This window comes from Pollachius pollachius, assembly GCF_949987615.1.
Source record: "Pollachius pollachius genome assembly, chromosome: 2".
NCBI classification, from domain to species: Eukaryota; Metazoa; Chordata; class Actinopteri; order Gadiformes; family Gadidae; genus Pollachius; species Pollachius pollachius.
The window spans coordinates 36050460-36065885 of record NC_136935.1 but is presented as its reverse complement, the minus strand read 5'-3'; the positions used below and the strand labels follow the sequence as shown (position 1 = coordinate 36065885).

Sequence of the window (15426 nt, the reverse complement as noted above, 5' to 3'; positions counted from 1 at the left end):
TGCAGGAAAATAAATCGCACTTAGGTGGATTTCAGATTCTTTCTAAATCTAAGCCTTAACATCAGATCCTCACCAGTGGTATCACTGTTTAACATATGATGATAAATGATGATGTTGTAACCATATGATGATTTAACTGTTCACTCCGATCCAATTGTCTCCCCATATACCAATAATATTATTCTTTGATCAAATTATTATAAAAAAAATTTTAAGGATTTTCTCACTATCTCTCTCTCTTGCTCTTATATACACACAAAACACACACACACACACACACACACCTACACACAGACACACACACAAAACAACACACACACTTATCAGTAATTGCTATTTTCCAGGGCTGTCCATCAAACGCAGTCTATATTGTATGAACTCATAAGGTCCCCAAACAAATTGTATGATGATAAGTGCCTGCAGCATCGTTTAAACAAAGAGCTGATAGAGATTCTCCTCCATCTGAGCGACAGAGCTTAGACTGGAGGGGGGGGTTGGGGGGGTATTGGATTCTTGTTAGCCAGTCCACATTTGCATGAAGTTGCTGTTGATATAATGAGGCGGTGATAAGCGGGAGAGCAGACTGCCAACCTGGCAACCGGCCATAAGCCAATCAGTGTGTTATCCGACCAGACGCACAGCGGCGGGTTCTGGATGCCATGAAAGAAGTCCTGATGGAGGGCTAATGGAAATGTAAAGAAGTGAAAGACAAAGACAGGAGTTCAGAATCTGTTGCATGACTCATGGTGGTTGGTTAAGTTGGCAACTTTTGACACAACTTCATAAAGTCCTAATGGAACCTGGCAGCCTCCTAAGCATCTCATTATTACCAACCACTACCCACACACTCATAAGAGTTGACAGGGCTGTAGAATGGTGGTGCTATGTATGTGTGTGTGTGTTTGTGTATGCATGTGTGTGTGTGTGTGTTTATGCGGATGTGTATGAAGGGCCCTTGACTAGGGAGTGGAGAGAGTGAAATAGGACAGACACTAACAAAGCACTCCTGGGTAGATGGATCTCAGTCAACACTGAAAAAGGATGAACACCATCGTCATCGTCATTTCAACAGTCCCGTTTCACAAAGGCGTCATCGTAGGACCAAACAGGTGTCGCTCATAACACTGAGAACGGTTCTGCTCCTTTAATGTACCAGGGCTACCTGGTACCAGGGTAGTAGACTTGTCCTCACTAGTCTAGTCTACTACCCATGGCCTGGTTCATACATGTAGCAGACAGATAATTAGTGTAAGGTAACGACACCTGTATTTGTCCTGCTGTGACCACTCTTTGAAAAGGGTCTATAACCAACACATCATCCTATATTGCTGACATCTATCTGCAGCACTCAAGCTGTAATGGAGAACCACACTTATTCCACTTGATCATTTCAGGTCTCATGAAGTGTAGAAGGTTCTTGGCGTCTTAGAACCTTGGACATTCAGGTGCTGGTTAATGCAGCTAGCTAGTATAGTCTGTGGCCCATCAAACAATGTTTTACTCTGTAGTCCACGGCAACAAAACACAGTTGGGTAGTTTGGTAAAAAAAAAGGGAATTAACATCAGACAGAATTTCACACCCTGTCGTGTTGGAAGATAAGGACATTCTTATTACACAACAAATATTGAAGTCTATGTCATTATTCTGCATATAAAGATGTATATACATATCTATGAGCATTGGTTTGTAGAAATTATCGGTACAGCATATAATGTATTTCTTTTAGTTTGCCGAACTAAAGCTGTATGTTATTAGAGTCACAGCGGGGGAAGTGTGAATCACCGCAGGGCAATACAAAATGCACAAATACACGCTGGAGAACTTTGCTTTCTTGTGGAAAAAAACCAAACCCATTAATTAGACATTCATATCATATTCAACACATTCCTCTTCTTCTTCTCTTAAACTGGTATGTCTTTAAATACATTTTACGAAAGGATTCAGCATGGAATATCTACCCCAGTGTCACCTGCATAATCTGTATTCAATCACAGCAAAATATAAATTCATATAGTAACACAGGACGGATGTCATAGAAATATATATATACTATTATAACGCACTTCACTGTATTTGTACACAAACACCTAAAAAGCTTTGTATTCTTCCTACTGTAGTGTATTTTTCTGCTACATCCAGCAGACGGCATGAGGTTGTGCTGGAGGGCAGTGGTTCAAGGTTATGCATCAGTAAAATTTAAAACACGTATTCATTACACATTTGATGAGAAAACAGTGTTGCCAATATCACACAACCGCACCACGGAAATCAATTAACATGAAGGCCAATGCACAATCCAAATATGTAACCATAGTAACCGAGCGGTTACGTGTCTACTTTACGAGCCATGTCCTTGTGTTCACTACGTCACAGTCACGAGCACGACACATGCGGAGGACGAGTGGCCTCCATTTGTATACGCATAACAACCTGTCTATCTTCCACGAATGTTTCGGGTCTTTGCTCTCATAAACAGGCTGAGGGTGAGAGGCTGTGATGTGGAACTGACATCTGTGCCCTTTTACCAGGAGTGTTATTCAGGGGAAGGCAAGGCTGACCAGAAGCCAGCAGGGTGTCTGGTCCTAAGAGTGACTCATTCTGAAGCACACACACACACACACACACACACACACACACACACACACACACACACACACACACACACACACACACACACACACACACACACACACACACACACACTCGCCAAGCCCTGTTCCATCCACCTCTCTCTCTTTGCAGTCTCTCTCGTGTTTCATGTGTGAGTACGGTTTGTTCCCCCAGAACTGCTAACTACCTGTCATAGTTAGTTAACAATCAACAACTCTCCTCTACTGTAATATCTCCTCTCCTCTTCTGTAATATCTACTCTCCTCTCCTGTAATATCTACAACATATCTTCTATCCGCTACTGTAATATCTACATCATATTTACTCTCTTCTACTGTAATATCTACACCAAATATACTTTGTTTCTTTTTATGTTATGTAATGCGTAACTATCTTTTTTGTCATGATAATCATATATATGATTAAACATGGAGTAGGAGTAGTTGGACATGGTTTCCTAGCATTAGCGAGGAAACTGTGACACTGAGGCTCATGTAGCAAGAATGTGACACGCAGAATGTTCTCAAAACCAACCACCTGTATACATTGGTAATGTATAGCTATTGGGGGAGGAGGCATCCAGGTTGCCACGGTGACCCAAACCAGACACTGCGCAAGGATTTCATTGGCTATAGAGATATCATCACGCAGCACTGCAGCGGCTCTCATACTGGGTCAGTGTCCACACAGTGTTCTGTCTGAACGCAGCTCGCAATGTCATGCTGATCGCATTGTTCCACTGGATGTAGCGCTAACCCTGTGAAGGAACAGGTTTCTCTGGATCAGTCAGTAGGCTGCGGCATGCTGGGAAATGGATTCCTTTGTCAACACTTGCAAGCAGTCCTTAAGGGACCCCCTTTCTACTAGTGTATTGACATGTCTTACTGAAAATCTGTGAGTGTCTGTGCAAAAACTCACGGCAAACGATTTTCGTAGTTTACGTGAGGAAAGGCCCACATCCAACTGGAAATGAGAAGAACTTTCAAATTAATACTGAACGGTCCAGCCACAACGAATTGTATATAAGATATTAACTTTCGAGAAAATCTAGAAACTGAGCAGAACCCTCCAGTACTACCGCTATCATAGAAGGTCTGGCACCATAGAATCCACTGGCAGCTCGTTAACCAATGACTGTGTGCGGACTAATGTCAACTTCATTAGGGACATCTCCTGCTGCTAATGATGCAGGCTCCCAGCGCGCCCTTGAGTGTGGTGACATATCACACTCCTTAATGACTCAGCCGTTTGTGTGCTCTTTATATATTCAGTTGGAGAAGCTCTGTTAGCTTAGCTGATTGAGGAGCATTATACTATAAACGGTGGCTCAATGTGTGACGTGAATGTTGCGATTTCATTCACAACCCATGAAACCAGATCGGTTTAGTCCGAGTTAATGGCAGGTGAGAACAAAGTGAACGGCTAGTTAAACAGTGAGACATTTGATCAAGTTCAAGCTTTACACTGAGAGGGCCAAAGCAGAAACATATGAAATTAGTCCAGAGCTACTCTTAATGACACTGTTACTTGTGTATCTCTGTCCCAGATTCTGTTCCAGCCGCACATCTGAAACAGGAGAATTTGGGGCCAATTTGTGGGGGCATGGTTGTCCGAGTGGTTCCTGGCCCCTCAGACTGGTCCCTCTTTGATTCTACATGATGGAGCAGGTGAAGCCACAGCACTCCTTCAGCAGGCTGAGGCCGGTCTTGGTGAAGGGGGAGGAGGGCTGCTGCGGGGCCCGCCGGGCCCCCCTTCTGACAGGGACGGTACCTTGGGAACAGAGGGCTCGGTTACTCACTCAATTACTGAGGGAAATCGAGAAAGGGACAACCAATGAGGGGTCTGCTGCTTAGTTGGGCACCGGTGATGGACTAGTGAACTAGTGAAGATAACCAGACGTTGACCCCCCTTGTGCTCTAACACAGATGGATCAAACCTACGGATCCCTACCCCATGTTAATGCGAGGGGCTACACCTGTGTGTACCTGCTAAACTCCAGCCGAACCAGTCGCTCCTTACAGTCAGTCTAGGACACAGTGTTGATTAACTGTGTCAGGAACCACCTACTTGTCAGCAAGCGGCCTTGAATGACATGCAAGCACGACCAATCACAGACAGTCAAAATAAATCAATAAAATATATAAACACCCGCAGACTGGGCAAACCAATGGGTGTAAATAGACCTCTGAAGAATAAGTCCCGCCTCCGTGGCTCCTGGTTCCATCGGTCAAATGTCTATGGGAAATAACGTGGGGTTTTTGAATGATCGCACATAACAAACTCTGTAGGTGGCAAAGAAGTAAAAGCTGCTCAAGTTCTGAACTACACACTTTTTCCAACTTGGGTTTTGGATTGTCGGTGCCGTTAAAGTAGCATTTATAATCGGTTACTACTTTAACGGCACCGACAATCCAAAACCCGAGTGGAAGCTAGATGGAAAAAGTGTGTAGTTCAAAATGTTTGATCGATGGAACCAGGAGCCTCGGAGGCGGGACTTATTCTTCAGAGGTCTATAGATGACCCGGCCTGATTTACACACGTTGCGGCGGAGCTACAGCTACATTTCTCTACAATGCTGACAGCCAATGAGAATTGGTCCCTCGAGTTTCTTCAAGATGCTCCCCGGTTTAACTGTCTCGATTTCTGAGAGGTTCAGGATGAGTCCCATTGTGATGTAGCACCAATAAACTGAAAAGTCTAAGGGCTGACCCTGCTATGACAGCTATGTGAAAAGAGTCCATTTGGATATTTTGAGAATTTCTATCTCCTTTGGCGTGCCTCAGTTTGACGCAGATGTCGTTCCATGACATTATATGATATGGCATTACATTACATTACATCAGATGCTTGCATACCTTTCTTCTTGTTTTCAGGGAACTTGGTTTTTAGAAACTCTGCCATCTCTTTGTCTTCTTCCCTCTCTCTGGGGACATAAAAAAACGAAACAGACGGTTGCATAAGGTACGAATGCCAGAGCAAGTACGATATATGGAAGTGATATCTAGGGGTTGCCAATGCCATAGACGATATATCTCTCCTCTCTATCAATTATCATCTTGGCTTCCAGCTTCCCTTTTCAACCTTCACAGAATCACTTTGGGGCTAAATATCCCCAAGAGACGTCGAGATAAAGTATTTTACAGTGTGAACACGGCCAACCCCATTACAACTTTTTCCTTTGGGACTAATAAAGGACTCAAACTAAATTTGAATTGGGCCAAAAGGGCCCAGTTGGCACCCATTGGAGCTCATGCTGGCATTGCTGGTGCTCCCTGGGACACCTTTTGCAGTGTGTGGTAGAGCCAAGATGACAATGTGCCATCTTGGTGCTACCAGACAATGTAAAAGGTGGACAGGAGGACACAAGTAAATGGTAAGAACTTTGACGTGATGCTGGTCAATGCAATTGTCTGGACTCGTATGTATCACTGTTCTCTGCCTTATTCAATGATACAATATGTTCATGTTTCTTATGAGGTGCTGTATGTCATTTACTGTGATTTTTATCGCATTTCATTGCATGCAGCTTCTGTCTTGCATACTCTCAATGAGACCCAGCAGGTGAAATAAAGGTTGAACACAATACATTTAAGATGAATTTTGTGGCACTCTTCATGTGTGTACTTCAAGGGAAGAAATCTGAACTCCAACTATAGAGTTTTTCACCGCTCACCGTAGCCGTTCAAACTCTACGTCCTCCACCAGGTAGTCTCTTGTCTCCACCAGCTTGTGGATCTGCAGCAGGAGCTCCTCCTCTCTCTGCCGGTCCTCTGCTGACTTGTCCTTATCTGGGGGACCAAAGGCGTCTGTTACCTCCTTATTCAGGCATGGATCTTTATTTTTCGCGAAGACGGTCACAATATCCCATTTTCATAATGACGATATGCTTTTAGGATATATTGCATCATAAAATCAGACCGCTGCAGACCTTAGCCTGTTGAAAATGCACAAGGAAAGAATGCTGTCTTTATCGCTGAAATAAATCCTACCTACAAAGCAGATGGGGCCATGGGCACACTCAGTCGAATCTAATCCAAAGAGTTGATTGAAATATGTTTTGAAACAATAAAACGATACAAAACCCTCTTGCCTGTCAATCATCTGTGGTGACGATGGAGAATGGTGGAGAAACATTAGGAGGGAGCGAGCTGGAAATAGGGATTTATTTGGTTGTTCAGTTTTCAAAATATTGCTCCCTTCTGCTCTCCTGCTCTCTACGACTATCTACAAATCGACGGCACCTTTTAACAGAGACATTTAAAACACTAAGGTTGGGATGGAAGAATGAAATGGAGACCTCAAAGAGCTGATCTGTTTGGCTCCTACCTGGAATGGAGACCAGCTTCTGGAGCTCCTTCTTCAGACGCGTGATCTCCTTACAGAGCTGGATGTCATCCATCCTGCACAGAGCAAGGGTTGAGAGAAACGTACACACGCACACACACACACACACACACCACAGACACACACTACACACACACACCACAGACACACACACACACACACACACAGACACACACAAAAGGCAGACACACACACATAAACACTGCGTCCAAAACACATGAAACCAAAACACAAATCTTTGCAGAAATCTTCATATAATAAAACAATTGATGCATTCACAAACAAACAAGGCCACATACACATACGTGGATACGTGTGTGCATGCAGACATCCAAAATATATAAGGTTACATATTTTACATATACAAATGACCATTCTCTCCTATGTTTCGCTCAATAAACCAATTACAATTGAAAAAGGGGGAAAGATTAAAAATTTTAAAAAAGTCTTGAAAACCAGCGCACGTAATGTCAAATAAACCATTCTTCTTCACTATAGTGCTTCACTTGTAAAACACGTGTGATAACGTGTTTTGAAAAAAACACGTTAGGTAGCCTGGGAGCCAGACGAATCTCGCCAGCTCATGTTTTCTTTGCTCTGCAGTTAAGGTCTGGCTCCCCTACCATAAAAAAACATTTCTGCCAGCTACGAGATAGACCTATCAATCACAACCATTTATCTCATATGAGGCGGGATGAATACGATGGCAGAGCAGCGCATTACGCGCATAGAGGCCTTATCAACAACAACAAAGATGGCGCCCCTTGGTGACGGCCCTTGGTGACGCCCCTCTGCGACGCCCCTTGGTGACGTCCCTCTGCGACGCCCCTTGGTGACGCCCCTTGGTGACGCCCCTCTGCGATGCCCCTCGGTGACGCCCCTTGGTGACGGTCCTCGGTGATGCCCCTCGGTGACGCCCCTCGGTGACGCCCCTTGGTGACGCCCCTTGGTGACGCCCCTTGGTGATGCCCCTCGGTGACGCCCCTTGGTGACGCCCCTTGGTGACGGTCCTCGGTGATGCCCCTCGGTGACGCCCCTCGGTGACGGCCCTTGGTGACGGCCCTTGGTCACCAGACGTATTGCAGTATGCAAAACGTCCGGAGATGCCAGGCTAGCATAAGCCCCCCTGATGCTGCCGGGAAAGTTCTGGACCAGAGGTCCACTCACATGTATCTGAGCTCTGACTCCCTGCGGACCAGCACGTCCCGGATCCTCTCGATCTTGAAAAGCTCCCCCTCGATGTCGTCCTTGGTTACGCTGGAGTCCGCCATTGAAACGGCGTCTCCCGCTAGGCGGGAACAAGATCAAGATAAAGAGTCTCAGGGATGGTGTGAAAAGGTCTTTGATGGTTGGATGTTTCGAGATGAATACCAGCAGCCATGTCATTATACCGTCTTAGACTGTACTGTACTTCCTTTCTTCTATGCTAAACCTATGCAGTCATACAACATACACATACATACATACATACATACATACATCCACACACACACACACACACACGCAAACATATATATATATTTACATACCTACATATATATACATATAGAAATATATGTATATGTATAATATACCTTACAAATATAGATAGAGAGATATAGAACCACTTACCTTACCACTTACACCCACAAAGGCACATGCACATAAGCAAAGAGAAACACATCTTATCTCCTATTGCAAAGTGAAAGAAGTAAATATTGGCCTGCAAGTGACAGTGTATATAGAGTATACAAATTACAGCTCGGTTATATCACAGTCAGAGCATAATCACTATGTGTCCACGGATAGACGAGCAAGGCTGCTTGCTTTTTCAGGATACACACACTATTTGGTACACTAACACCCGCACACACACACACACACACACACACACACACACACACACACACACACAGGACTTTCACTGCTGTGACAATAAGATAACCAATGTAGCTCTGAGGATGTGTCAAAAAATGATACCTCTACCCCTGGTAGCGAGTTAAGAGTTTCTGTCTGAGCTCGACCTGCACTGAGGAACCTTTTCACCATAGCTTTCACTTCTGTTCCACATGACTGGAGAGGGAGATGTAACCTCCTCCTCCGCTGCCAACCTTCCTCCATGCCTCAACAACCCTCCCCTCCACCACTGTAGAGGAACAGGGAGTCGTGTTAAACAACTGCGATGGCTCTCTCTCTCTCTCGCTCTCTCTCTCTTACACACATACACACACACACACACACACACACACACACACACCTCAGCAGATTAATTCAAATGTTAAGGAATAAAAAACTAAACAAACATTACAACGTTTTATGTTTATGTAAAATAATGACCTTGACATATTTGCTGTCAATGCTGATCAAGAGTGATGTCAATAATATGATCAATAAAATCACCTCTTAAAACGGGTCAATTCTTGCAGAGTGTGTGGATGATGGCGTGTTAAGCAGCACCACCTGGCCCGAGTCAGACTGAATGTACTCTGGGTCTGGGTGGGCCTGCACACCTGTTGTGCATTGAGTAATCAAAAAGAAAGCACAGCTTTTTTTAGAGGTTTTTTCCTTATAGCTTTCAATAAGACTAGGTGGTGTACCAATGGACCTTGCTATAATTCTAAGTACAAAAACCTCCCAATCAGCCGAGCTACGCTAGCTCACGTCACAAAGTTGACCAGCCAGTAACAGGGGAGTGGTTTTTATTCTGAAAGTCTCAGGGGGCTCAATCTGACACATTACGGCTTTAGAGAACATTAAAGTCCACGGTCACCCTAATCAAAAAGCAGATATTTTGGATGTCGATCATACATATATTTTTTCATGTTAATAGGCTGTTTGGAAACAGCTTTATTTGCTGAGAGATCTTTCTAGAATTGAAGCAGCAGGAAGTATGAGTAGGTTGATTGACATCTACTTGGTCCAATCAGGTCTCACCACTGGGAAAACGATGGTCATAGTGGTTTTATTCAGCCTTCTATATAGTCCCTTACAGTATTTAGAAATGTATTCTCAATACATATTTTTGAAAGCATATGCACAAAACGGACCACCAATGAACGGCATTAACAAAGCAGTTCTGAATGCGTCGGAACAACCAGGACGGAGAGTTTGAACATTTGCCTCATTTCATTTGAACAGTTTGTCACCAGTGTCGCTCCCATCACTAATTATGCTGCTGCTTTATGTTACAGGCTTATCTTCACGAGTTCAGCCTGCTACTCGGGTCCTGGTGAAAGAGCAGAGACATAATTATTGTTATGACACCTGTGATTATCCTACGGCGATGCCTCTGTGAATAGGGTCTGTACTCTGTAGATAGCCTAAGTCCCTCCACTTTCTGTGGACCACCATGGGACCTTATTTTCGGACAAATTAAAAGACAGTTTTGCAAGTCAAGAGAGCTGCAGTTTGTTGTAAAACTGTTGAAATTGTGACAGGGAAAATGCTTGATTAGAAAGACTACACACCCAACGGTCACATAAGTGATGTAATTAATTTCTCTCCTCACAATCTTCCCAGAGCCACTAACCCTAACGTTAACATGACAGTGTGTTTCGTTATGGGAAGTACACACAAAGAATAATTCTTCATTGTCGTTTTTTGCTTTCCCGCTGATAAAAGGCCCAGGGGTCGTTGGATAAAACAAGACTGGTCAGGGTTATGAGATTAGCGCCATTAGTCAATTATTTAGGATGACACTCCTGATTGCAGATATCCCGCCTAAATTTCATCTAGTTACAGAAATGGGCTTTTTTTTAATCTATATGTGCATCTCCAAATTTACTGTGAAACATTTATTATCACTTTGAAGACACACTGGATGTCAACCACTCTAACACAAACCTACATTGATTCAGATGACGGACCAGGGACTTTAATGAATTAAAACCTTATTATCAAAGTCTCCTTACAATCACTAAATAATGATAACGAACAATACGATCGCAATGAGATGATCACAATCACATGATGCTGCCAAGTCCTATAATACACGTGCATCCTGATCTAATAAGGTATATTCAGAAACTCAACAATTGCAAATCAGCAACAATTGCAATCGCTACAGTTAATTAAGCAGAAATAGAAGGGGAATAAAAAGAAGAAAAAACAGTATGCAATACTAAACTTCTACAAATATCTCTTCAATAATGCATTTCTCTTCAAGCAGCACCCAATCAGATACCGCCTGTATTGAGTGGACGAGGCCTGATGCACAGTGTTGGCCCAATGTGGCTCCACACTGTACGCAGTCTGTATTACCCACTCCCTCTCTGAAAGAAACTTTTGGGATGCAAACCCCACTCTGTTACCATGGCAAACCTCGCCCCCCTTGAACTTTCCTTCACACCTCGGGGAGAAAGAACACAGAACGACAGCTCGCTTATTATAGAATTACAAATTTATCACCATCCTCTGTTCACGAGAGCGATGGATCATACCAATACCAAAGAGGAATGACGTTTTTAACGAGTTTCCATCATGACAAGGCCATATTATGATTTGTTATGATGTGGTTTGTGGTGAATCACCAATAAAACCCCATCACTGTGTTTGGTTCCTTTAAGCCCAATATGAGGCTTCAACAGATCCAGTGCTCTGACATCACAGCACAGAGAGAGAGAGAGAGAGAGAGAGAGAGAGAGAGAGAGAGAGAGAGAGAGAGAGAGAGAGAGAGAGAGAGAGAGAGAGAGAGAGAGAGAGAGAGAGAGAGAGAGAGAGAAGGAGAGAGAGAGAGAGAGAGAGAGAGAGAGAGAGAGAGAGAGGACTATGCGAAGACCTGTAAACACACACGGTCAGGTCAACACAAATTGTAAATCAACAGATTAACACACGCACACGACAGCAAAAAATAAGTGAAACAAAGCGTGTAGACTGTCAGTTTGGATTAGTTATTAAATACGGTATTGACAAAAAGTCCACACAAATAGCCTCTTAAACGAAACACATACCCACACACACAGTTTGCGACATTATACAAGAACTGTTAACACTGTTCAGTGCCACCTGAGCATAGGACTATGGCGCCTGCTGATGATGATGATGATGATGATGATGATGATGTACGCCTCAAATGCGAATGACCACAAAAATAATTATTATTTTGAAGATAATTGATCATTTAGATAACATAAAGAGACGAGGCTCACCTGTTTCCTTAATGTCTGTTGTCCATTGAGTACATTCCAGAGCCCCGTACTGATGAGATGCACCCCGCTTCTTCTCCATCGCTCTGCTCTGCTTGGAAGTCTTCTGTCTCCTCGTGAACCGGGAGATTTCACAACAGTCAAGACACGCGCTGATGTTGGCGTCGTTCGTGAACGAAGCCCAAAGCCAAGGAGAATTTGCTGTGTAGTGTGTTGTACCACTTTAGTAAAGACAAAATGTAATTACGCAATATCGCCATCTTGTGGTAATAGGAGGCAGGCAGCCTGGCACTTGGGGCCTCGAGACAGTGTGGGACCTGAAATATCGCGCCCAGCGGCAGTTTTTTTATTTCCGCCATTCCCGGCCGTCCAAATTCAATGAATAAACACATGTACTTAGAATATTGATATTCAAATTGATTCATTATAATATGCCGATAACTTTGGCAATACATGTATTTAATCGCGAAAAGAAAGAGCTGCATCTGTGTTTTTGCTAGTTCTATGTCACCTGGTTATGTTAGTTCATATAGCTCAACATCTTAGCGATAGGGTCATTATAGTTTTGATTTGTGTAAGCAACTGACTGTAATGTCAATCATATATACACTCTATATATTTAATAAGCGGTCTAATATACGATTATCTACATCAATATGTAATCATATAACAACCTACTATTTTCCTTGATGCTGCTTTCTACTGTTAAAGGACAATTCCGGTATTTTGAACATTGAGCCCAATTTCTGGTTTGTCTAGGATTAAATAGAGTGGTTAACACCGAAATTTGGTCCTGTCTCGGGTATTTGGCTAAATTCGAATCGCCCCTAACTGGAGTAGAGTCTATCTGTAGCCGGAGCCACTTGGCAAACCACCACTGCCAAACACGCCCACCGGCCAAACACGCCCAATGCTCTGCCAAACACGCCCATTGCTTGTGCGCATGCGTAACGCTACAGATGTAATATAATCCCGCCGCCCATTCCCGCCCTATTGATTGATTCGTTCAAATTCAGTTGAAATACAAAGTAGTAGGTAAGGCTTACGTCTCCTTCAAAATTCCCATTCATTTTTAATGTTACTATTCCAACCCTCTGGGTCAAATGGTGTGCGGCGCTGAGTGCTCCGCGGGGCCATCGGGACAGCCGCCGCGGGCACTCGGGCCAGAGGCAGGCAGGGGCGATTCGAAATAAGACAAATACCCGAGACAGCAACAATATTCAAAATTTCGTTGTTAACCACTCCATTTCATCCTAGACACACCAGAAATGGGGCTCAATGTTAAAAAAGAACGGAATTGTCCAACCGTTTCTTGCGCGCTCGTGACCTCAAACGTGAGACACCAATACAAAACAGAAAGGCACTAATCTACTGGCAATTGAAATGGAGAATAACGCCTATTTTGAGGTTTCCCATATTTAAAATCCAAAAATATACGCACTGATTTGGGATGAAAAAGGGACATGAGCCTGTTTACATCCCAGACCTCTCCTAGTTCCTTTCTGACCAATCAGGGCATCTCTTCCCTGAGTTACGATCTTGCCTGTCAATCACAGGTGTGTGAAACGCAACACTTAAGTGGAGAATTGCAAAAGCGGGAAAGAGAATTTTTTCAATAATCTTTTTAAAGGGGACAAAGTGAGTTTTGTGTATAATTCTGTTTATATATTAAATATATTGTAATAGAAAAATCGTTTATTTACAATTTTTAACATTGACAATTGATTGACAATTAATATTTTTTATATTCATACAACATTCTCTCTCTCTCTATATATATATATATATATGCAATTAAACAAAAATAGTGTGCAAAATGGGGGCAAATAAATGTCCTCGAACCTGGACAATATTCATGAATGTGAGGATATTTTTAAGATTTGGTTTCCCATTACGAATTAAACCAGTATTTGAAGTATATGAAGACAGTAACAATTTGGCTTGGCCAACAAACTATTCAACAGTTTGCGCCATTTCACTCTTTCCATACAAATTAATTATCATACTTTTAACATAACACATTTTTTCATATATTATGAAGCAATCCTTTCTTAAATCTAAACTAGTTGAACTAAGTAGAAAGCAGGTATCTCTGTTGTGGATTATCTCAACCATTCCTTAATGACCTAGAAGTCTTTCACATACTTAAACACAAGTGAAAACTAGAATGTCAAAACCTGAGTTTCCGTTGCAGGTGCTCCTCACTTGAGGTCTGTGCTTGTATTGTGAGCCATGCGCCCGAACTGCATCCGTGGTTTGCAGCACACAAAGGCAAACTCTGCAGAGCATGTCTCACCTTCCTGCGAGTCAATGTGTGTTTGTGTGTGTGTGCAGGAACAGTGTCTGCAAAATTCTCACGTTTGACTCGGCTCTGTGTGACCGATGTGTTGTGTTGTGACTGATGTGTTGTTTTGGGTCTGATGTGTTGTGTTGTGACAGATGTGTTGTGTTGTGAGTAATGTGTTTTTTGTTGGGACTGATGTGTTGTCTTGCGTTTTGATTCTATTCCACTGCTCCATCATAAGTTACCAGAGTGCATATTCTGCTAATATAATCAGTTTTTTCCACCTAAAAAAACAAAACATGGCAAGACAAGATGAAAACTCCACACAACAAAAGCATATTGTCAGGGCTCATCGTACCAGAGATGTGTGTGTGTGTGTGTGTGTGTGTGTGTGTGTGTGTGTGTGTGTGTGTGTGTGTGTGTGTGTGTGTGTGTGTGTGTGTGTGTGTGTGTGTGTGTGTGTGTGTGTGTGTGTGTGTGTGTGTGTGAGCGAGAGAGATGCATAGCTCATCGTGTAGTGTATAATGCTGGACATTGCAGGTGTACGATGCAGCACAGGGCTCTTTGCATTTTACTACTATATATATATATATATATGTATGTAGTATATGGGACTCTGGTTTGTGGAGGCGCTCACTACAGTGTTGCCCTCCAGATCAGTTCTCTGAACACATTAATAAATAATGTGCTTATATATTAGGGGCTGAAATTATTTCATGTCCGTACAGCGCATTAAAGTGGGTAACGTCAGCCTTCATTCTCTGTATTTCTTCCTTTTACACAAATACACACACACGTTTTATATCCTTGGTCTCTTGAGCAGATGGTAGTGTGTACGGGAGTGTTGCAACTCAAGCCCTACGAGAACATCAGCATTCAGATTGTTGCTCACCCCCCTAAGGTAACAGACCTCAGCACTTAGCAGTAACGCTGCAGGTCTAGCCACTGTAGACTCCACCCTTGTTCTGAGGATTGTGATAAACTCACACACACGCAGGCCACAAGCCTCATGGTTCTGTATGCCCCACGAGAAACCCCCGCCCCCGACCCCACCCAATCCCAGA

The 15426-nt window shown here is 43.2% G+C and overlaps 1 protein-coding gene across 1 annotated transcript; it reads right to left on the bottom strand.

Moving 5' to 3' along the window:
• Nucleotides 1-4262: 4262 nt before the first annotated feature.
• pik3r6a (phosphoinositide-3-kinase, regulatory subunit 6a) lies at nt 4263-12160 on the bottom strand (the record flags this gene model as incomplete). The annotated part of the gene is made up of 6 exons (XM_079758942.1): nt 4263-4381; nt 5467-5534; nt 6285-6399; nt 6938-7011; nt 8123-8243; nt 12082-12160. The coding sequence occupies 6 exons, from the start codon at nt 12158-12160 to the stop codon at nt 4263-4265; spliced, it is 576 nt and encodes a 191-aa protein (XP_079615068.1).
• Between the last annotated feature and the right edge of the window lie 3266 nt (nt 12161-15426).